The 24804-nt window shown below is 39.4% G+C and overlaps 1 protein-coding gene across 1 annotated transcript in view; it reads right to left on the bottom strand.

The window, feature by feature from the left end:
* The window catches only part of SHTN1 (shootin 1), a 104071-nt gene that overhangs the window by 48343 nt on the left and 30924 nt on the right, over positions 1–24804 (bottom strand). The window contains 7 exon segments of the mRNA XM_029080722.2: positions 232–378; positions 3545–3639; positions 7334–7415; positions 8666–8763; positions 12343–12511; positions 16079–16173; positions 23649–23709. Coding sequence (XP_028936555.1) covers positions 232–378; positions 3545–3639; positions 7334–7415; positions 8666–8763; positions 12343–12511; positions 16079–16173; positions 23649–23709 — 747 coding nt within the window.

Raw genomic sequence — 24804 nt, 5'->3', positions numbered from 1 at the left:
TTTTAGGGGAACTCCAAATTCAGTCAATCAGTCAGTCAAAGCTATTTGTTGAGAACTTACTGTGGGCAGAGCAATTGGGAAAGTTCCTTGTGAAGGCCAAGAGATAAAATCTAATGATTAACTTGGGGTCTGGAATAATCTCTGAATTACTTTCATGGACATACAGTTAGCATACATATGGTCAGTAGATGGGTTGTATTTAAGAACTCCTGCAAGAAACTGTAATATTACTTTTTGTTGGTGTTGAATTCTCTCTTCTTCCAAAGTCTGAGTGAGTTTTGCATTGTCATCCAAAGCTTTCAACAGCTGCTGGTCAGGAGCAGAATTCTGCAGCAGAAGGTGGCTTTGTCTCTTAAGTTTGTTTTGTTCAATGAACATCTGCAGAAATTACAAAACAAAAAAAAATATACAAATGGATCCACTTAAACTCTCAACTACAATTTGACTAAATGAAATAAAATAAGGCCCATTGAATTTTCCATTTCAAAATAAGAAACATTATCTTGGTGCACTTTTTTTAAACACAAATGATTTATTTCTAAATACTCCAAAGGAACACTCTTCGGGTGTGTGACCTTGGGCAAGTCATTTAACTTCTCTGTGTTCAGTTGCCTCATCTGTAAAATGGAAATTAATACTGTGAACCCCATGTGGGACATGGGCTGTGGCCAACCTGACTACCTTGTATCTAATCCAGCTCTTAGTACAGTACCTAGCACATAGTACGCCTTTAAATACCAAAACACCCCGCCCCCACAAAATAGCAACAAAGATGCAAAATAAGTTACACACATATTTCCAGTTAGAACTCTCCTCTAGAGGGTTTTTTTTAGCTATTTAGTGAAAATGCATGTAAAACCATGTTCAGGTTCCAAAGACAGTGCTGTAGCAATAGAGTGGTCTTCTCATGAAATCATCTGAATCTTGGGCACATGAACAGTGATACTGACAATCATTTTCAAGACCAATAGAGGTTTTTACCACATACCTAATCATCTAACTTCCAACTAGTTTTATCTTATTCTCTAATAAAGACATACCATCTTTAGTATCTCTCTGTTCTGGCTATAGCACAGTCTTTTCAATAAGACCTCTACAACTCACCCAGGCTGAGACATCACCGAAGTTTTGCAGCATTAGATTCTCACCCTTTGCAATGGAAGGGGAAAGGTTAAATATATCATTGCCATAAGCAATTAAAATGAATTTAAAACCTGTTAGGTGCATGGTAAATTACTTAATTCATTTTTCCATTCTCAGTGGAATCTTCTTTTTAGTAACTGTCTTTTCTCCTGCTGTGGCCTTCAAGCTCTTTTCTATTCTCACATCACTCTGCAAAGAACATATGGAATGTCCTTTTGCATATGACCCTGGCATTTCGCTTAAAATCAGCCAAGCTTTTCAGGTGGGCAAAGAAGACATATGCAGGCCATTATCTGTTTATTTAATCCCATTATTAGAAGGCTTTTGCTTTGTACAGAGGGCTGACACACACTGCAAGAATTATATTTTCTTTCACAGCAATAAGAGGGCAATATCTACTCACTTTTCCTTGGTGTCTCTGAAAACAATGACCCCAATATGTGTCAAATGCAATCATTTGGGATTAAACTTGCACTGGAGTAATGCAGCCAGAATGAGTACAGTTAAGGATGGGGGGATTGTTTCTACTGCCAGTTCATCACTGTTTCTTTGTGCTTCTCCCAATATTTGTTACTAATTTTGGGTCTGGCTGTCTCCTCCATTAGACTAAGTTCCTTGAGGGCAGGAACCTTGTATCTTATATGTACTGTACTCTCCCAAGAATCTAGTATGACGCTTTGCACGCAATAGGTGCTCATTAAATACTACTGGTGATGATGATCAACTCACTGTCTGATTCTGAAATGTCATACCTCAAATTTATCTTTCAGCCACACCTGGTCCAGGTTCTCCCATCCTTCCTTCCCTCCCCTATGTGACCCTTCAACAGCTGTCCAATCCTTCAGCTTTGCTGACTTCAAAGATCCTAAATAATTTACTGCTAGAGAGTTTGAAGGCTCATATCAAAGAACCAAGGGCTCCCAAGCCAACCTTCTAGCTGTACCTCACTCTCAACTCTCTTGCCTCTATCCCTGTGTTTATGCTATTTCCCCAGTTCAGAAGTTCCTCCCTCCCCACATCAGAGAGCAGCTCCCCTTATAATTAAAGTCCTCCAAAATCCCTGCCTCCTCCAACAAGATTTCCCCAAATTAATTCCCCAGTACCCCTCAGCTTTAAAATCAACACTAGCCTTTATGACCTAATTGTGGAGAAGCAGCGTGGCTCAGTGGAAAGAGCATGGGCTTTGGAGTCAGGGCTCATGAGTTCGAATCCCAGCTCTGCCACTTGTCGGCTGTGTGACTGTGGGCAAGTCACTTAACTTCTCTGTGCCTCAGTTCCCTCATCTGTAAAATGGGGATTAAGACTGTGAGCCCCACGTGGGACAACCTGATTCCCCTATGTCTACCCCAGCGCTTAGAACAGTGCTCGGCACATAGTAAGCGCTTAACAAATACCAACATTATTATTATTATTAATTCACACCCTCCTCAGCATTTGTGCATATGTCTTCTCAATTTATTTGGTTTTGACCTCTCCATCATCATCATCATCAGTGGAATTTATTGAGAGCTTACTACATGTAGAGAACTGTACTAAGCGTTTGGAAGAGTACTATTGTACAGAGTTGGCAGATAAATTCCCTGTCCAAAACAAGCTTACAGTCTAGAAAGGGAAACAGACAGTTATAAATATTTGCACGCTCATTGCCCCACATCAGTGTAAGATCCTTGTAGGAAGGGAACACGTCACTTTGATATTCTGTACTTCCCAAGCATCTAGGACAGTGCATTGCACCACATGGGCACTCAGTAGTGCTATAATTATATCTTCTCATCTTACTCCTTCTAGTTCTCTATTTTCTCTGCAACAGTACCCATCCCAATACAGCGCTTTGCACACAGTAGGTGTTCAATCAACACTGATGTATTGTTCACTGTTCAAGAGACTAAGAGCTACCTGCCAGCAATACCGTTACAGACATGGTAAAATGGAACATATGCAGTGGAATGTCTATGATACAAATCTTTCTCTAAAAAAGAAAATCCACCCAATTCATGAAGTGTATGAGTGTGCTTACAGCAAAACATCCACTTCCAGTGGGGAAGTTGCTAATATCAAACCCTAATAACAGAAATTACACCCTGGTTCAGTATATTTCATTGTAAAATGTGGCATTTGAAGATGTACACCAAATTCTTCTGTTTATTCCCAGCATTGAATACTGTGCCCAGCGCTTAGTACAGTGCCCGGCACATAGTAAGCACTTAACAAGTGCCAAAAATAACTCAAAAAAACCTGTGGAGTATGTTTGCTTCTGTTACCACTTGAACAAGCTCCACCATCCATACGAACAACTGATTCTTACCCATCATGGTCAAGTCATTCTGTTCATTCCAGCAAATATACAAATCTGAAAAGGTTCTTTCACTAAATAGGATTCCGCTTTTCTAGAGTTACCCACTTCTTGTGCAAATGACTCTGCTTTCTTCCGGAGGTCCTTTTCCAATTCAAGGTTCACCTGCATTTCTTCATACTCCTCTACGGCCAGCACAGATACTATTCAATAGGTAAGGATAAATAATGAACAAGAAACAAAAATTAGAAAATATATTCCCACCGTCCACATTGTATAGCAGATTTGTACTAACACTAGATGTATTTATCTTCGGCAAAAACCTTTCAATTTTCAGTGAATGACATTACCAATTTCTCCTTCTTGAAGCACTCAGAACTTGCAGAAGGAGAAAATAAGTAATACTCGTCACTGAAAATTGAAATATTTTTGCCAAAGGCAGAATGGTAAAGTGGAAAAAGTGTGGGTCTGGGGATCCAGCACTTGGAACAGTGCTTGGCACATAGTAAACACTTAACAAATACCATCATTATTATTATTATCACAAGGCCTAGGATCTAGTCCCAACTCTGCCAATGGTCCCCTTTGTAACCTTGGGCAAGTTACATAACTTCTCTGTGCCTCCGTTTCCTCAACTAGAAAGAGGAATTAATAATATCTGTGTCTCCCTACCTCCGGAGATGTCATGAGGACAAATGAGTAATGTGAAAATCCTTTGGAAAGACTACAAATTAAAGGTACACTCCGTTGTACCACAATGTATGTTTTCAATACATGTTTTGTTTTCAGTACATAAGCAGCATGATCTAGTGGAAAAATCATGGGCCTGGGAGTAGGTTCTAAACCCAGCTCTGCCACATGACAGCTTTGTGACCTTAGACAAGTCACTTCACTTCACTATACCTCAGTTACCTCATCTATAAAATGTGGATTAAGACTGTGAGCCCCACGTGGGACAGGCACTGTACCCAACCTGATTACCTTTACTTGTACCTATCCACGTGTTTGGAACAGTGCTGGGCACATAGTAAATGCTTAACAAGTACCACAGTTATTGTTATTATTATTATGTTTTAGCTAGAGTGCAATTAGAGAACTAGGAAATGTTGTTCTTACCGTGTAACTGTTTGATCTTGACCTGCTGTGCTAGAGAAAACTAGGGGTTCTACTGTTTATTACAAAAGCCATTAAAAGGTGTGCTCTCAGCGGTTCTCTATTGCCAAACAACATCAGCATAATTTATTTGCTATCTTTGGAGTTTAGAGGCACATTTGTTAAGGGCAATGCTGATGAAAGCAAGGAAGTGATGATACTGGCAGAAATTAGGTAGTAGGTACATAGGCATTGTGTTGATTTTCCTTTACTTTAGAGCCTCTGTACCAGCAATCTTGACCTGCAGGTCACACCAATAAAACCTAGAAAAGCTTCTCTTAACTAATCCTTGCCCACTCTGCTCTGTAAATGTACTTCATCCTAACTGGCAAAGGACTGCTTCCCAGGGCAATGACACAGAATTTCCCATGCTGGCCTTCTGAATCTGGCAATAGTCAGAGTGTCGCCAGCCAGCCGGGTCATACTCTCGCAAGGGAGAGAGCTTCCAACTCCGTAACAGCAATTTCACCCTGGCCTGGCAATCGTCTGGACTCTGGGGTCCAGAGGATCTGCCTTGTGCAGAGAGTGGCCTCCCACGCTTCTGCTGACCATCATGGGAAAGATGCCCATAATGTGGAGAAGCAGTATGACCTAATGGATGGAGCACGGACCTGGGAGTCAGAAGGACCTGGGCTCTAATACCAGCTCCACCACTTTCTTTTCTTTAGTAGGTAGGAATTCAAAATGACAGACAAAATGGGTCAAATCTACAAAAAGAAGTGAAATTCAACAGGAGTAACTGCAGGGTTTACTTGGGCCCTCCTCATCAAAAAACATTACTAATACAGGATGGGGAAAAGATTAGAATGGGTTAATAAACCCAGATGAGAAAAACCTCAGAGCCACTGTTCACCAAGACCTGAATCAATCAGTGAAGTAGTTCCATTATTTAGCCAAATGACCACCATGTTGGTGCAGGCTTTTACCACAACCCAGCTTGACGACTTGGCATCGGTTTCCTCACTGATTTCTCTGTCTCCAGTCTCTCTTCTTCCCTGCCCATTCTTCAATCTCCTGTCCAGTCATGTCCAAAAGCATACACATCTCCCTACTCCTCAAAAACCTTCAATGGTTGCCTAGCCATCTCTGCATCAAACAGAAACTCCATACTACAAACTTTAAGACACTCAATCTGCTCTCCCCATCCTACCTAACCTCACATCTCTCCACTATAACCCAACCCACATATTTGACTCTTCAAACACCTATCTACTTCTTGCACCTCAATCTCATATCTCTCACCACTGACATCTTGCTCACATCCTCCCTGTGACTCCGATCTTGCCTATCTTCAAGGCCATACTAAAGTCATATCTCATCCATAATCTTTAAGCTCACTGTGAGCAGGGAATATGTCTAATGGTTGTATTGTGCTCTCCCATGTGCTTAGTACAGTGCTCTGTATAAAGTAAGTGCTCATTAAATATAATTGATTGATTGATGAAGCCTCTCTGACTAAATTTTGAACCTGCTACTCTTGTCTCCCTCCCTTCAGCGTCACCTATGTACTTGGGTCTCAACTCCCTAAAGATCTTGATACTCAGCTCACCCTCACAGCACTTCTGGACATGTGCTAATATTCTGCTACTTTCCCATCTGTAATTTTTTTTAAATGTCTGTCTCCCGCACTAGTAAAAGCTCCTTGAAGACAGGATTCATGTCTACCAACTCTACTGTACTCTCCCTTTCAAGTGCTGAACAAAACACAGAAAGTTGTGTGTTCTACCGTACCCACCGTATCAGGTGGGAGGACAGAAGGAGGGAGCAAGATTCCCAAATGCCAGAATAGTACACTCTGAAGGTGATCAATTAAAAACTCCTGATGGAGTGGTGTTGCAGAAGCAAACTGTGGGTTTCAGGAGTGGGGTGAACATTTCTCGATTCCCCTTTCTTCACCGCCCCAATCTTTAAGATTTGCTGCAATGTCAGCATGGAGACAATCAGCGGGCCTGGTTTAGGAGGGACACTTGAGAGCGGGATGGCACAGTGGACAGAGCACAGGCCTGGCAGTCAGAAAGTCATGGGTTCTAATCCCGGCTCCACCACTTGCCTGCTGTGTGGTCTTAAGCAAGTCACTTCACTTCTCTGGGCCTCAATTACCTCGTCTGTAAAATGGAGACTGAGACTGGAGTTTGAGGGACTGTATCCAACCCAATTTGCTTATATCCATCCCAGTGCTAAGTACAATGTCTGGCACATAGTAAGAACTTAAATTCTACAATTATTATTAAGAATGAGTACAGTTTAATATTTTACAAAACTTTTCATGCATTTTTTTTACTGCTTTTCACCCAAAATTTTAGATTAACAAAACATTTCTGATATGCAGACAGGAAACTCTCACATACCTCATTATCTAGTACCCACATTTTCAGACAAATGAAATTCAGTTCATTGCAACTCCGAGTTATTGACTGTAGAATCAGAAAGGAGATGAAAGTGTCCCCTTTTCTTCCCAGAAACTTTTACATTTGAACACATTAATGCTAATTTCCAAATATATGCATTTATGGAAACATGGTATTTTGCAAATGGAAATGCTTATAATTTTCTTGGTATATGAGATATAACCTTCACAATGAGATTGTCCATAAAGAAATGTCATTTCACCAATATTGTCATCAAATAATAATAGAGAGAAGAGATATTAAATTAGCCCTCTTTCTTAGTAAGCAAAGAAAGAAAAAATAAAACAAGCTGCATCCACATGTGTCTCTGAGGAAAGCACTGAGTGAAAACACATACCTCTATTGCATTTTTCCAAGACTTTTCTCTGCTCAAGAACTTCTGAATTCAAAACAGCTTTTTCTTGCTTTACATTATTTACCTAAAAGGATTGTGAAATAATTTTTTTTAAAAGAGTTAAAAAAAATCCCTCACATTACAGTGTAAAACATAGCATATGGTTATGTGTGATTTTGAAATTCTTGGCTTTCTTCAAAAAGGAGTTACAATTTAGAGTTGAAATTCAGCCTAATGTAATTTTATTTTGAAAAGTAACTGTTTCTGCCTTACTAAAGCCTTTTTGCTCTGTTCACGTCATCCATGGCAAGTACAAATATGTCGTAAAATTTAGCATTGTTACCCAATTATTTATCTTTTATTTTATCAGCTTTATCATTCACACAATGACTTTTTGGTTAGAGAAAATGTCATATCAGCACCAGATTTTCCATATATGAAATATTGAAAATATTTGAACAAAACACTCTATAGATCATGATTTGACTATCTTGTGTCTACCTCAGCACTTAGTACAATGCTTGGCACAGAGTAAACGCTCAATAAATGCCACAGTTATCATTATCATCATAATGCTAAGAATGCAGGCTATGAAAGCAGCTGAACTGTAATGCCCCAACCTAAGGACCACAATGTGATATAGGAAGCAATTTTTATTCCCTTCAAGAATCAGACCAGATTTAATAGGCTTAAGTTTATCCTTCCGCCATTTGGGGGATGGGAGGATTGGGGAAGGAAGAAAGGAAGTATTCTATTCATTTTTGCCTGACTGAGGCATTATTTGAAACACTCCATAAGTGTGAAGTTTGGGAAAAGCCTTGTACAAAATGTAACACTTAAATGGCAGAGGATTTTTCAGCAGATCTAACCACTTTTCTAGGCTTCATCACCATCCATTCTCCTGCTCTGAAGCAGAAAAACACTATTATCACTCCTCTCTCTCCCTCCGTTGCTGGTCTTTAAGGTCTCTAATGAAGGACATACCCCAAACACCTCAGGAAACCCACACGACTGTGTTGAACTCCTTTCGGTCAGAATCTCCCAGTCAGCACCTGCTGCCTCTTCTTGCCATGAACAAATCTAACTGAGAAAGCTATCAACCAGAGAGGAGAAATACACCCTAAAAGCAATCATTTTTCATCTTCATTTTTACTCGCCTACATATCTGCAGGTGGACTTGGTGATTGCAGAGAAGAAGGGGAAAAGGTTAAAAACCAAACTTGATTCTTAGATCAGAACACAATTAACTTCACAACTGAGTATCTCCAACCCAGCCAGACTGAAAAAGTCCTTGGAAAACACCAGTGGTTTTGCCTTTAGTGCTAGAATACATACTTCTTCAATTACTTCTACAAGTTTGCACCTCAGGTTTTCCAGTTCAATAGCTAATGTCTTCTTTTCCTCCTGAATGGATATAATTTGATCTCGAAGCTCTGCAATTGCAAGGGGGGTGGGGGTGAGGGCAATAAAAGAAGACATTTGGTGTTTAAAATAAAAGACGACACCACAACAAAGGAAACAATACAAAAGACCAGCTGGAGCAAGCTTACAGGTGAGGTTCCTCAATTACTGAGTGTAAATAATTCTGAGTTAAATTTCTAGAAAGTGTAACATACCCGTCCATCATACAGTTACTAATACTAATCTATTTATGTCAGGGAAAGTCAACAATCCAATAATTTGGCTTCTGTTTGCCTGCAGTCAACTAAGCCTGTAGTCTACAAAAACATAAAGTATTTTGAAAAAATGTCATTTTAAATGCCTAACAGCCAGAAAAAAATAAAAAAGGTACATACTGATTTCAATGTGATTTCATAATGGTCCTGAAATCCTTAAAAGGATAATCTAAGCAAACATTGGGCATAAAAAGATTTAATTTAAAGAAATAATCCAAAATAGTTGACAATTCATAGCTCTAAAATAGAGCAATTACCCTGTGAAGCAGCATGGCCTAGTGGATAGAGCATGGGCCTGAGAGTCAGAAGGACCTGGGTTCTAATTCTGACTCCACCACTTATCTGCTGTGTGACCTTGGGCAAGTCTCTTCATTTCTCTGTGCCTCAGTTACCTCATCTGCAAAATGGGGATTAAGACTGTGAGCCACACGTGGGACAAGGACTGTGTCGAATCCGTTTAGCTTGTATCTACCCCAGCACTTAATACAGTGCCTGGCACAGAGTAAGGGCTTAACAAATACCATATAAAAGGTGATTGCAAATATTGTCCCATCAGATCTGCGGTGTTCATGTTTCTTAAATTTACTCTGCATTTGATATGTTACAAAAAATTATGGGTATCTGCTAGAAAGGAAACAAAACAGAAAGAAATATCAAAGTACGATTTTCAGTTAAAAAGATGCTTTGTCTGTTGAAGTGTTGAGAACAAATAGGCAAATTGGTACATTTTAGTTTACACTATACATAAAGATTTCCCTCCCAAACACCTTAGAAATTGCAATCTTTTCATCCCGTGCTATCAGCTTACTACTCCTATCTGGTTCTCCCCTAAAAATGGGAATGAAAGCATATTGGCATCTAAAATAGCCCCCCAAGGGACAGGGACCAAATCTAATTTCCAACTCTATATTCTTTCCCAGTGCTAAGAACAGAGTCCTGCACACAGTAAGTGCTTTAATATATACTTTTACTACTACTATCAGGATGCAATATTAACTAGCGAATGTTTTGAAAACAATTATTTCATATATATGGCTAGAAATAGCTCTCTCCTTTACCCTTTTGAGTATTTTTATTCATAAAATAGTAACTAAAAATAATAGTAATAATAAGTTATCATTATTATTACTGTATTTGATCAATACTTAAGATGTGCCAGGCACTGTACTAAGTGCTGTACAGTGCTGGCACTGTACTAAGTAAATACAAGGTGAATGGATGGGACACAGTCCGTGTCCCATATGGGGCTCACAGCTTTAATCCCAATTTTACGGAAGAGGTATCTGAAGCCAGAAAAGTGGCTTGCCTAAATTCACCCAGGAGACAAGTCACAGAGCAGGGATTAGAACCTAAATCCTTCTGATCCCTCTAGACTAAGAGTTTGTTGTAGTACAGTGTTTTGCACACAGTAAACACTCAATATGATTATTTTTATTATTATTATTCCTGGCCCATACTCTATTTACTAAGCAACACTGCTTCCTGAAGATTATTTCTGATTTAGGAAAAGAATGGATATTAATTTTTACCCCACCTCCTCAATCAGTGGTATTCACCTAGTTGTATAAAAAACAGCCTGGCCTACTTGAAAGACTAAGGGCCTGGGAGTTAGAGGACCGTGTTCTAATCCTGGCTCTGCTGTATGACCTTGGGCTAGTCACAATTTCTCTGTGTCTCAGTTCCCTCATCTGCAAAATGGAGATTCAATAACTGTTCTCCCGTCTACTAAAACGGACACCAATGTAGGACCTGTGATTCTTATATCTACTCCAGTGCTTTCTACGGTGCTTGGCACATAGTAAGCACCTAAATACAACATAATTAAATGATTATAAACTAAATACACATTGGCTGATGCCATATTATGTGAAAGGAAGTGGTCAAATAGAACCTCCACTGCAAATTTCTACATTTTTCACTCATATTTTATTATAAAAATATCAGGACTGAACTTGTATCTTGTGAAAAATACCCAAACTCTGAAAATGGGAAGAAATATTTTGATCTACATTAAGTCTTCCCTTTTCCGGGTGATTCCTAAAATACTAGGAAACTGGAGTTTGGAGATCATTCATTCATTCAATAGTATTTATTGAGCGCTTACTATGTGCAGAGCACTGTACTAAGTGCTTGGGATGAACAAGTCAGCAACAGATAGAGACAGTCCCTGCCGTTTGACGGGCTTACAGTCTAATCGACGGGCTTACAGTCTAATCGGAGATCAGAAGCAGCATGATTTGTGGAGACCTGGATTTTAATCCCAGCTCTACCTCCTTGACTGTTGTGTGACCCTGGGCAAGTCGCTTAACTTCGCTGTGCCTCCGTTACCTTAGCTGTAAAATGGGGATTGAGACTGTGAGCCCCACGTGGGACAGGGACCATGTCCAACCCTATTGGTGTATATCCATCCTAGTGCTTAGTATAGTGCCTGGCATACAGTAAGTGCTTAAAAAATAACATAATAATAATAATCATTATTATTATTGCTTCCTCTAAAAAGAATTGGTAAAAATCCTTGGACTAAAATTAAATTTTTGAAACTAACATTACCCCTTCTACCTCTGGGGATTTGGACTCATGGAAAGGCAAATTCCATCTGAGAATTTAGGTTCACACTCTCTGGGGATGTAACATCCCTGAATGAGAGAGAAACACCCTGCAAAATGATTAAACAAGGCAGCAAGAAGATTCTTGAATTTAAGTGGAATAACAGAGGTTGCAAATGGTGAAGCAAACCTCTACCTAATTAAATTGGCATTTTGATACTCTCAGAAACTAAGGTGAAGAAGGCATTAAGGGAATAATAGCAGGAAATCTTTGAGTCAACAGTAATGGACTGGCCATGTCTGAAATACTAATCATTGAAAATTTATCCAAGGCATAGGACAGTGTTTTGCGCAAAGTATTTAAATGCACTAATAGTAAGAATAATGAAATTGAGCTACTCACTGTTTACCAATGAGTCAAAGTCTCCCTGTGTGTGACTTGCCTTTTTTATGGTATTTGTTAGCCATAATATTAGCTGTAATAAGCACTGGAGTAGAAACACGCTAATCAGGTTGGCTGCAGTTCATGTCCCACAGGGGGCTCACAGTCTTAATCCACATTTTACAGATGAGGTAACTGAGGCACAGGGAAATTAAATGACTTGCCCATGGTCACACAGCAGACAAATGACAGGGTCAGAATTAGAACCCAGGTCCTTTTCGGTGAGTGTGAAACCCAAATGTAATTCTGGAGGTCACAGCACTGATTCTAGATAGTAAACAGAACATGGATGTGCTTAAAATATGGAAATATATCAACACGATATTCAGATTTAGTAAGAAATCCTACCTTTGATTTGTTGCTGACATTGAACAGAATCACAAGTTCCAGAGGCTCCCTCTGTTTCTGTGGTTGACTCTTCATCATCAATGTTTATCTCTTCAGTTATGACATCAGGCCCCAGTTTGGCCATATATAACATGCTAATTCTCTTTAGTGTTTTGTTTTCTTTATTCAACTAGAACAAAATATTCAATTCATGTCAAAGTTAGTTTAGCAGCCATAAAAATCTCATTAAAAAAAAATCTTTAAATAAGTTAGTCGGTCACACAGTACGTGTTTTGGTAAGATATGGGCGGGATCACATTTGGGTAGACTGGTTATAGGTATCCCGGTTATATCGTTGTGTTGTACTTTCCCAAGAACTTACTCTGCACACTGTAAGCACTCAAAAAACACAATTGAGGTTGCCTCTGACCAGATCCCTGGGCTTGGAAATGTCGTGATGGAGCCCAACTGTGAACAAGGGAGATCCCAAATGTATGTATTACAGACATCACTGGACTATAAACTCCTTCTGGATAAGGATTAGGCGCATTGTACTCTCCCAAGTGCTTAATGCAGTGCTCTCCACAAAGTAAGCGCTCAATAAGTGATCCACTAATTGATGGATAATTTCTGGGCTGGGACTGCAGGCTCTCTTCAGGCTCTCTTCAGATCTCAGATAACGCCGCACTCACTTCCATAATGTGAAACCTCATTGAGATCTTTAGATGGGCATGAGACACAGAAAGCGTTTTCATCAACATAGCAAGGAAGCCCTAATCTCTTTCACATCACCTTCCCGGTACTCTTCAAGGCCCCAAATAACAGGAGGGGAGACCCGAAGTCCCACCTGGGAGGTGTCAAGCAGCAGGAGAAGACTTGGAAGAAAGGGCAGGGTTCCCACCCCACCATAATCACATGGTGGATAGAGCCCAGACTTGGGAGTCAGAAGGTCTTGGGTTCAAATAGGTCTTGGGTTCTAATCCTGGATCTGACACCTGCCTGCTGTGTGGTCTTGGGCAAATCACTTTAATTCTCTGTGCCTCCGTTATCTCATCTGGAAAATGGGAATTAAGACTGTGAGCCCTATGTAGGACAGGGACTGTGTCCAACCTGATTTGCTTGCATCCACCCCAGCGATTAGTACAGTGCCTGGCACATAGTAATGCCTAACAAATACCATAATAATAATTACTATTATTATTAGTGTTATAATTGCTTCCTCTGAAAAGGATTGGTAACATGTGGTTGTAGTCCCAACTTCTAGGGGCCTATATTCACAAGAGGGACAAAAGCCCAGGGATGTCATGGGCATTTTTCTTGAAATCCACCAATTGTGTTTGGTTTTTTTGTGGGTCAAAAGTAAAATGCCATTTTATACAACAAGTGACGTGGAAAATACAAGTCATTGTTTAAAATAATGTCTCTTAAAATTCAGAGCAATATAAGATCAGAGTCTTTCACTTCTCTTCTTGATTAACTTTTTTTTTGTTCATCTTGGGGCCCTTCACACGAGCAATCCTTCCAAGTATACCCATGGTATTTTCAACTAAGCTTTAATTGAACAGTATTTCTAGAGACAGTACCTCCGATAGAGTAGAGAAATCATTGGCTTTGCCTTTAAACTCCTACATTCCTTGTCAAATGACTTTCAAACACTACTGATGATCTACAGTGAACCATGTGCAAATCAGGACTTGTCTCTGTAGCCTGCTGTCAAGTGGTTGCCATCACAGATTTCTCATTTTACAAAATTACTGGCTCAAGGTCAAGCAAACTACAGCTTTCAAAATGTGATTTCTGACTTAAAACATGCTTTTATTGCCATTGAGGGATTACATGTTTACTCATTTGAGAGCTGTTATCCAGACCAATTAGCCAAGAAAGCTGAATTTTCATTTCAATTAATCAATTTCATTAGAGACAACTATTTCTATCAACTTCTGTATTAATAGTATGACACTCATTATTCAGAAACAATCTACATTAACAAGCTTCATGTACCGAGAATTCCTCAACTCTCTGCTATAACTGAAGCCTTCACTACGTGGAAATGCATAAATAATTTATCCTGGGCAATTTTTGTATATTTTCAATAATGTGCAAAGCAAGAAATCAATCCAACTTTAAATTTGAAACTTTGAACCTCATGTATTTAATCCACCTTTGATAATTTAACAAGCACATTCTAGGGGAAAAAAAAAGATCTGCCTCCATCCTACACATGACTTAACTTTTTTAAATACAAAGAAATACCAAGGTTTAGGACAACAGAAATGAAACATTCCTTGACATTAAATTCATGTTAATACACTTAGAGGCATTAAGAAGCTAATTTCAAACCTTTTGTTACTCTGGTCCACATGGGAATGTCACGTGGCTGCTACATGAGGATATGGAGTGATGACTCATTGCTCAAGTTCAAGTATCAAGAAAATCTCAATGTCTCCCAAATTTGCCTCCATAGCTATGGTATCACTTGCCCAATTATCCTGCCTACAGATGTTGAATTGGATTTGGTCTTAAAACTGAAGTCACCTAATTGGGGCCTAACCAGCGCAATTCACCCCCGCCCACCCCCGACCAAAAATTGTTGTCACAAACTCTAACTTCTTCAAACACTGGGTTATGACAAAAAACACAAAAACTTAAAGGGTTTTCCCTCCCAAGATGAGATCGAAAAAGCCGAGACACAAAAGCTGCATCATCTTAGGGCAGTACTGAACCCATGGTGGGTTTGTGTCACTTATTCCAAAAGAAGGTCAGAGGAAATTGGATACCTCCATGCCTGTGCACTAATAAGCACCAGGTTACATGATGGAACAGAGTCAGTGCCTTTTTTTTTTTTTCTTAAGCAGTCAATGTGTTTCGCTCCTGAACCTTGCTGGAAAAAAACTGAAGGGGAACTAGTCCCACACACCAATTCATTTCCTTCCTCAGCTCCTGATTCAATATCTTGTGAATTCTAATGAAGTGTCGTTATGCAAACAATTAAGTAAATACCTACAGAAAGTACATTGCTAATGCATCTAAATTAAAGAGATTTCTTATCGGTGGGATTACCGCCACATCCGAGGAAGTACTTCGTGGGGCAAAGGGAAATTCTGCCAGCATTGCTAATGAAATTTGGTTGAAAATTGCTGTAATCCATTTTCTGATGAAGTGGCTCAGATGCATTTTACCCAACCAAAAAACATATAAGACAGAGATTTAAAAAAATTCTTTAATAATAACGTACTTCTGATGAGATGGAATATAGAAAATTATACACTTGGTACATTCATCAGCTAGAAGCAATCAGCGGAGCAGTGGAGGTCACCTTTAGCATGCCCTATGTTTGCTTTCACAAACAATCACCTGAAATACAATGCTTGTGGCTGACTTTTCCTCTTGCTTCACACACTGAAAACATCATTATTCTCTTATGTTACCCCAGGATGGTCTTAAGATTGCTAATCATTTAATACAAATCCAACCAAAATTGGGAAGCGATGTTCAACCGATTACTAGGGAAACCATGTTGCAAAGTCAAAAAAACACAGAGACGCTGTACTGAAATGCAATTAAAATGTTTTTTCTTAAACATAGCACAAATATTTCTAGAATCATTATGTCCAAGTAGCCAACCCTCCCAATGATCAATAATAAAAATTCGATTTGAAGATCATGTTAACAAAAAGGCAAGGAAGAGGAAGATAAAATGTCTTGTTAGAGAGCAAGAGTATGCAAAAATTGAAGGAAATTGTTTAAGTATTCTCACCTTTGTTGCCAGAGCTTCAGCACTTTCTCGGCATGTCTTTTCTATCTCAAGATGGTTCTGCATACAATTAACTTCCTCAATAACCATGTGAGAAACTGGAGAGGGGAAAAAAATGTTTACAACATTCAAAAATTAGTCAGCCATTGCAAAGATTCCATGCATCTTGTCCCGTGATTGTGAATACTTGAATTATTTGTTAGCCTCATACAGAAAATTTGAACTCATTCAATTCCTTGAACATAAAATGGGGAAGAAAAAACTAAAAAAGAGACTTTGTAACCAACAACAAATATATTGGCAGCTTTACAGACAGCAACAAAATGCTTTCAAAAATTCTATCAGTGCTTTTTTCTTCAGGAAAAAAAAAGATCTTGAAAATGTTAATTATCAGGTCTGAGTCCGGCTGAGACGGAGAGAAGGGGTAGGAGTGGAGCTGGGAAACTCTGATAAAAAGATGTTTGTGATGGAAGGGTGAGATGGCTCTTTAAAACAAACAAAGTCTCTGCCTCTTACTTTTCCTAGACTAGGTGTTTGTCCTTCTGCTGTTCTATTAGTATTAATTGATCACCCACCTTTCCCACTATCATAACTAAAGAGAATTGTTCGTTCAGAAAAAAAAAGATCATAATAAATAGCTGTTTCTTTTATTTATACAAAAGACTCATTCCTCAGAAAACAGGTACAGATGAAACCTATATAGTAGAGGAATACACAGACTCACACAAATTTAATATTAGAGTCGCACTAAGGAATTTTTTTTTCCAAAGTGTTCATTAATCACATGATGCTAGGAGGGGCCCAGTAGCATCTTAAACAAGTCCGTGTCAGGAAGAAATCTAATCCTAAATTGTTATGGATGGGTCATAGAAATGATCAGAGTTTATATTTCAGGCTGAAATGGCTGAAAAAATACTTCTTTAATCACCACTTTGACAAAATAAGCAAAATGAATGCTAATCAAATGCTTCGGTCATACTTTTAAAATATCCATTTGAAAAACTTTAATTTCATTTTGCTACAGTGAAAAATGCAGGGGGGAACGTACTCGCACCCAGAAATTCGGGAATAATTCTAAAGTTAGGTAACTCTCTGTACCGCAGAGAAGAAAAAAAATCCTTCTCAACCACGTTCTTAATTGAAAAAAACGTTCACGTCACAGCTCAAACTGTAGGGGTATAAACGTGTTAAATCTGACGGTCAAAAGTCGTTGAACACCCAAACCTAAAACCTGCCCGTTAGACCACAAGCACTGGGCTTCGCATAGCATAACTAGAGATTCTTTTTGCTTCATTTAAACTTAATTAACCTGTAATTATGATTAAACTCGGGGGAAAAAGATTCATCTCCAAATTGAACACAAAAATGTATTACTTCCTAAGTCTGTCCAAAGTTCCTATTATGTTAATATTCAAATTCATAAAGCAGCGCTAAGTGGCCAGACACATCTCTAACCTTGACATTTTTTTCAGGGGTAATAATCTGCAGCAAATTCAGGCCAACCAAAAACCACTTAACTAATTAGTAGTTGCAGTCACCGAGAAAAACATGAATCAACACTGTTATTACAAGTGGCACATTTGAGTGGCATCTAATTATGACTTGATGAGCTCGATACTTGCATTATCAACATTACTACTGCATCCCATCAGGGACTAAAAGCTGCTGATGGCATTGACTGAGAGAAACTCCCACTCAATGGTAACGCAGTACCCAACAACCCAATTGGCAGGCACACCCTCACTAAATGACACGTTAAGCGTAATTACTGGTAGACATTGTAAATAAACAGGATTGGAAGTGAAAATTGTACCAAGAGCACAAGACACAATCTGACACATTGGAAGTGGCAGCCTTAATTGAGAGTTTCTTTGACTGCTCAAGATCATTTCAACTGCATTTCTCCGAGGACAGTGATTATAACTGTGGAGACAGACGGCATAATGCTATCAGCACTGCTGACAGAGCAGTGAATTAAATTGTATCTGCTGTTGTGTGAAAGCCTTGATGAGAGGTACAGATGCCTTAGTGGTCTTATCATTATAACACAATGGTCATGTTGTCATCAACCTTTCTGGCTCCAATTGAAAAGAAATGATTGTGTGTTGACGCTCCCCCCCTCGGCCCCCCTCCCACCTCACCACCCCCTCTTCCTTTCTATCTCTTGCGCTGAATAGAACCAATTTTCAGAGAGCTATGAAATCACGCAATAGGCCCTAAAATGCAGCTGCTTGGCATACAAACGGGTCCCCATTAAACTGGAATCACACACAATATGTGTTTATGCCAGAAGAACAAATAGAAGCTGAGAACAGGCCAAGTTTATTCACAGACACAAAGCCCATGTAGCTCTTCATCAATATAATTGCCTTTTATATTGTAGTTTAAATAATGGGCTCTATTATTTCCTTAAAATCCTAATATTCCTGGCATTTTATCACTATGTTTACAAGGTATGTTCTTCAAAAATGTGAAAGGAAGAGAAAGGAAACCTATACAATTTTATAACATCAAATATTACTTTGAATTTTAAGCCTTAACTACTTGACATTTTCTGCCCCAATCTAGCATTTCCAGTGTCATAACAAAAAATATAAACACTCTACATTTTTCATAGGAATTTGACTTTTTATTCAACAACATCCTTGCTTACGGGAGAGCTGGAGGATCATTTTAAGTTACTGAAGTTTAAGACCTAGCACAAAAAGCCACAATCTCTCCAGTTTGTAAAAGTTGTATAATTTGATAAACTCGGCTAAACAGCTTAAGTGTATAGTTCTCACCATGGGCTCTTACTCCATTGGATACCCTACAGCGAAATGCTCCTTCAGGGTATTTATCAAGCACTTACTGTGTGCAGACAACTGTACCAGGCACTTAGGAGTGTACCCTATAACAGAATTGAACCCTCTAACAGGGAAACAGTGAAGCAGACCTCTCCCCAAATCATCAATAAACTACCCCCATTGTTTATCTACTACTTTAGCAGTTTAGAAACCCCTTCTACCTTCCCAGAGGGAAACTAATTTCAAAGGGCAAATCCTTCATTTAATATGAAAAGCTCCATTCTCCTCTATTTGTAACCGCGTTAATTCCTTTCCCTATTGTAATATATAAAATTATATCCTTAGGATATATGAGTTGTAAAGCACACCCCAAAAATCACTACTCCCAAATTTCAATTTACTACACCTGTTGGTTATACACCTCATTCATTCTCCAGAGCTCACCTGCCCTCAAAATTATGAGACAGTGAACGTCATAATTCCCCCCCACACACAACTCCCATCAGCAAAATGAAAGGCGAGCCTCTTAATATCCAGATTAAAGCTGTTCGGTAACCTACTGGTAGCCTAGGTAGGATCATTTTCCTGATATCTAACTGTAATTTTCCCACTTATGTCAGCCATACTTGCAGACAGAGTAAACTTCACCACCTAAGTCATCTTTCATTAAGAACCACGTAAAATATACATTTTAACTCATACACATGTACACAACACACACACACCTGTCCTACTCACCCTAACCCCCAAGTTAAAGTTTTCATCTCCATTTCTCTATATCTTGTGGGAAAATTATTTTATTGGACTGAGGAATAGGAAATGCCTTTGGACGTATGGTTTAACCTACTGGAGAGTGATGCTTCAGATACCACTTTGCGAGTGAACTTCCAGTCATCTGTACGATTTAGGCATGTGATATTCACCAGTGGCAGGCAGGGAGCCTTCCCCTCCGATTTCTCTTATCCCAATTCAGTAGCCCAAGGCAAGCTAGCAAACTAGCACATACCCACAGTTTAGGAAATTTACCACAGAGAGGAAATCAGCCCTGGGCCAAAAAGTGAACAAATGCTACATAATCTATTTACATATTGTATTTTTAAAGGAATTATTGAGCTCTTGTGCTCACTGTTAGATGCTGATCTTCTTGAAAATCAGTGAGCTGTACTGGAAAGAGCATGGGACTTGGAATCAGGAGAGCTAGGTTCTTCTACCTGCCTCTTCTATGACCTTGGACAAGTCACTTCACTTCTCTGTGCCTCAGATATCTCATCTGTAAAATGGGGATTGAGACTATGAGCCCCAGGTGGCACAGGGACGGTATCCAACCTGATTTGCTTGTATCCACCCTAGCGCTTAGCGCAGTGCCTGGCACGTGGTAAGTGCTTAAGAAATACCATAATAATAATAAGGCACAGTGAGTAGGTTAGTTTGAGAGGAATGAAGGGTGTTGCCTGTGGTGTAATGGGAGAAGAGAATGGATATATGCAGGAGAGAGAGTTGATTGAATGCCCTGAAGGAGTTTCTGTTTGATTCAGAGATGAATGGGTAACAATTCAAGGTTTCTGAGGCCTGGGGAGATGTGTGCAGAACGACATTTTGGGGAAATGATCCAGACAGCAGAGAGAACTATGAATGAGAAAATTGAAAATGGAAGAGACTGGAGGCAGGGAGACCAGTGAGGTGGCTGATGAAGTAATCAAGCTGGGATGTGGCAAGTACCTGAATCAGCATGTGACCATTAGGACAAATAATGGAAATACTTCACTGATTGATTGATTCAATTCCTGGTGAACAATGGCTCTGACAGCTTTCTCTTCTTGAGCTTATGCCTTGCCAATGTTTTCCCCCCAACCTGTATTTTAACGTTCACTTTTCCATTTTCCTCGTTGCATTTTATTTGGTTTTGTAGGTGGTTTTTTTCCCTAATCTGAATTTTATTTCTATCAACTAAAGCATTAGCAGCCTCACTGAAACAGCCCATGAAGTGTGGACTGGAAAGGGGAAGGCATTGGAGGCAGAGAAACCAGTGAGGAGGCTGACGGTGTAGTCATGCCCAGGTTATAACAATCATCTGGACTAATTTATTGGCATTTAGACAGGGTGGAAGGGATGGACTCTGAAAACATGGAAGAAACGCCAATAGGATTTGGTGACAACCTAAATATGGGAATTGAAAGAAAGGGAGGAGTTAAGGACAATGCCATGGTTGCAGACCTCCGAGATGGAAAGGATAGTGGAGTTGTCAACTGTGTGGGGAAAGTTATGTGGAAGAGGATTTGGAAAGGCAAATAAGTTTGGTTTTGGGACATCTTGAGTTTGAGATAATATTTATCTTGCGCCAAGTACTGTGCTAAGAGCTGGGTCAAAAAATGATCATATCAGACATCTGAACCAAATGGGGTTCATAATTTGATAGGTAAGGTGATGTGTATCTCATCTCCATTTTACATTTGGGAGCCAGTGTGATCCAGTAGGAAGAAAATTCTACGGGTTCTATTTCCAGCTTGGCCACTAGCAGGCAGGGTGACCTTGGACAGATCACCTATCATATCTAGGCCTCAGTTTACTCAACTATGAAATGGGAATACGATCCCTTCTCTCCCTCCCTCTTAAGACTTGAGACCCGAGGAACAGGGACTGTGCCTGATCCACTTATCTTGCATCTACCCCAGCGCTTAGTCCCATAATTACCATAAATAAATACCATAATTATATTATGCAGTTGAGAAAAATGAGGCAGAGAGAAACTGATGACTTGCTCACGGGAACACAGCAGGCCAGTGGCAGAGGGAGAAGTGGAATTCCTGCCCTTTTGACTGCCAGTTCCACGTTATTTACGAAGTCACGCTGCCTCTCCAATCTACGTGGGAGGCTGGGTTCGGGTTCAAATTAGGGTGACTCAGAGTAAGATATCGCAACTCAGCCTATATATTTCTTGAGCAATTCTATGATGATTGGCATAACTCATTGCCCTCATTCTTCATTTTTTCCACATTTTCAGCATGGAGAGGGCTATTATTTCCCATGCCAAAAAAAAATGGCTCTCCAAACTGTTTTCTGTTTGATTTTTTAAAAACTTTCTCTGCTCAGAAAACTAGGAACAACCTAAAACAAATAAAATGTTAGTACCAAAAGAGCTTCTGAATTGATCATGTAGTGTCTCTGATACCTAATTCCTTCTGTGATATAGAAGTGTGGCTCAGTGGAAAGAGCCTGGGCTTCGGAGTCAGAGTCATGGGTTCGACTCCCGGCTCTGCCACTTGTCAGCTGTGTGACTGTGGGCAAGTCACTTCACTTCTCTGTGCCTCAGTTCCCTCATCTGTAAAATGGGGATTAACTGTGAGCCTCATGTGGGACAACCTGATTACCCTGTATCTCCCCCAATGCTTAGAACAGTGCTCTGCACATAGTAAGCGCTTAACAAATACCGACATTATTATTATTATGTTCACCATTAATAACATTTACTCAGCAGTCTGGGCATAGCCTTTGGAAACATACAACAAGAATGAATAATATAGTTAATTAATCACTCATATTTATTGAGTACTTACTTTGTGCAGAGCACTGTATTAAATAAGCCCACAGTCTGGAGGATTCTTGCCCTGGAGGAATTACCAATCTGATGGATACGAATCATGTGTAGTAGTCTAACATAGTACAGCCTCTCCTTACCATACACATTTTTACAACACTTTGTGAGGGTGGGGGTGGAAGAGGCTGGCAAGTGGAAAGGAAGACTGAGGAAGGATGCAAATAAAAGTTATAAAAAGAACACATTATTTCTTTAGGTACCAGCTGTCTTCATAACTGTTATGAAGACAGTAACTGTTATGTTACGGAGATATGAAGACTCCATCTGCCCTACTGTAATGACTCCAAACAGAATAACCTGATATATTTCCCTCTAGTATTTTGCTCCTCTATACAAAGCACAGAGTCAAAAGAACCTCAACAACTCAAGCCCCAGCCATTGGTATGATAATAGTTCTTTCAGCTATGACAATGCCAACACAAGTACGTGAGAATAACCCTTTGATGCTGCACCAGGCAACTAGATATTCTACAGTAATCATAATTCACACATTCATAAATAAGAGATGCTTCTATTAATCAGTATATCAGCCTCAAAAGAGAAGTTAACAACAAAGACATGCCAACTCCTTAGTCTCCCTATATTATTACCAGAGAGTATAAAGCTAACTGATCTACTGCAATTTTACTACAAGGCTGGACTGCACAGATATTATTCCCCCCAACCCAGTTAAAACTGCTGTGTCACTTAGATACCACTCCAGAAAAAATTTTTTTACAATTCAAAATCCCCGGGCTGTAAACCAGGTTTGAGTTCTACAAACTGGAGTTTCAGCCCTGATCCCCACAAAATTCAAGGCAAAAAGTTCTGTTGGATTTGGTTTTTTTGAATCATCTGAAACCTCTCAAAGAGTACTCCCCCAACTAGATCTGAGGCAGATTAACAATAGATTTCCATCATTTTAAAATGATAAATTATATTTGAACGGGCAGATCTCGCGGATCAAATATCCTTAGATCTGAGGCGGATTAACAATAGGTTTCCATCATTTTTAAAAGATAAACTATATTTGGAAGGGCACGTCTGAAGGATCAAATATGGTTGTAGTTCTTTTTTCAGCAGGGGAAGGATTAGGAGGAGGAGTAACCGTGCACAAGGTGAATCACAGCAAAAGCTGCATGACAATTCTGGGCCTCACATTCCAAGGATTAGCTAAATTTGGGGTAAAAATTTCTCTGAAGAGTCTACATACTTTTCTGAAACTCTTCCAGTTTTTTAACAGCTTCATCTCGCTCTTGTTGAATTTTGTCACACTGCAAAAGGAGAAAGAGAGAGATATTAAAATTTGGTTCACAATTTAAAGGCAGTGAGCAATAAACCTGGGGCAGCAGACAAACAAATATGAAAAGCATTTATCATAGAGCCAGACACCATACTCAAGTGGTGCTTTAACCAAAGATTAATACCCTCCCCATGAATAATTTGGTCAGAGTGCTTTTTACATCAGAACACACTTCCAAATGTCCAGTACCCTCTACGAAACTTAAGGCAATTAAAAGAACCCATTCTTTATTATCTCTATTCCCTGACAAATAAGAGTTTCATTGAACTTCCTCCAGGCCTAAACAGTACGCCCTTCAGAGAGCTTTATCAGCTTCAAGTGAGCACTGTTTATATTATGTCATATTAAGATCTTGATTGAACTAAAAAATACAAATTTCCAGCATTTAAGAACTCTGAACAGAAATGCATTATTCACTGGTTTTGAGGCACTCCAAAAGGGAGGTAACTCTGATGTTGAAGACACCAAGCTGGAGGATGGAATCCTAAGCATCCCCCAAACCTGGAGAGAAAAATCCCGATTTTAAAGAAGTCAGTTCCGGTTACATAAAGTCTTTGGATCCTTCAAAGTTGCTTTAATCATGTCCTAGTAGGTCTGAGATATATAAAAATAATGAGAGTAATTATTAAGCACTCGGTGAGTGGCAAACTAGGTTCTAAGCCCTGGTGAGGATACAAAATAATCATATCATTATTGAAGCAGTGTGACCTAGTGGAAAAAACATGGGGCTGGGAGTCAGAGGACCTGGGTTCTAATCCTGATTCACCACTTACCTGCTGGGTGACATTGGGTAAGTCACTTAACTTCTCTGTGCCTCAATTCCCTCATCTGAAAAATGGGGATTTAATATCTATTCTCCTTCCTACCTGGACTGCGAGCCCATGCGGAACCGGATTATCTTATATATACTTCAGCACTCAGTACAGTGTTTGGCACATAATAAGCGCTGAATACCTTGATAATTTTGTCAAATTATCAAAATATTCATACTCTGCCCTTCCCAGGATTTATCATCTAATCACACTTATGGAGCATTTATTGTGTGTAGAGCACTTAGGAGAGTGCA

This window comes from Ornithorhynchus anatinus, chromosome 16 (genome assembly GCF_004115215.2).
Source record: "Ornithorhynchus anatinus isolate Pmale09 chromosome 16, mOrnAna1.pri.v4, whole genome shotgun sequence".
NCBI lineage: Eukaryota > Metazoa > Chordata > Mammalia > Monotremata > Ornithorhynchidae > Ornithorhynchus > Ornithorhynchus anatinus.
This window is presented reverse-complemented; position numbering and strand designations above follow the sequence as displayed.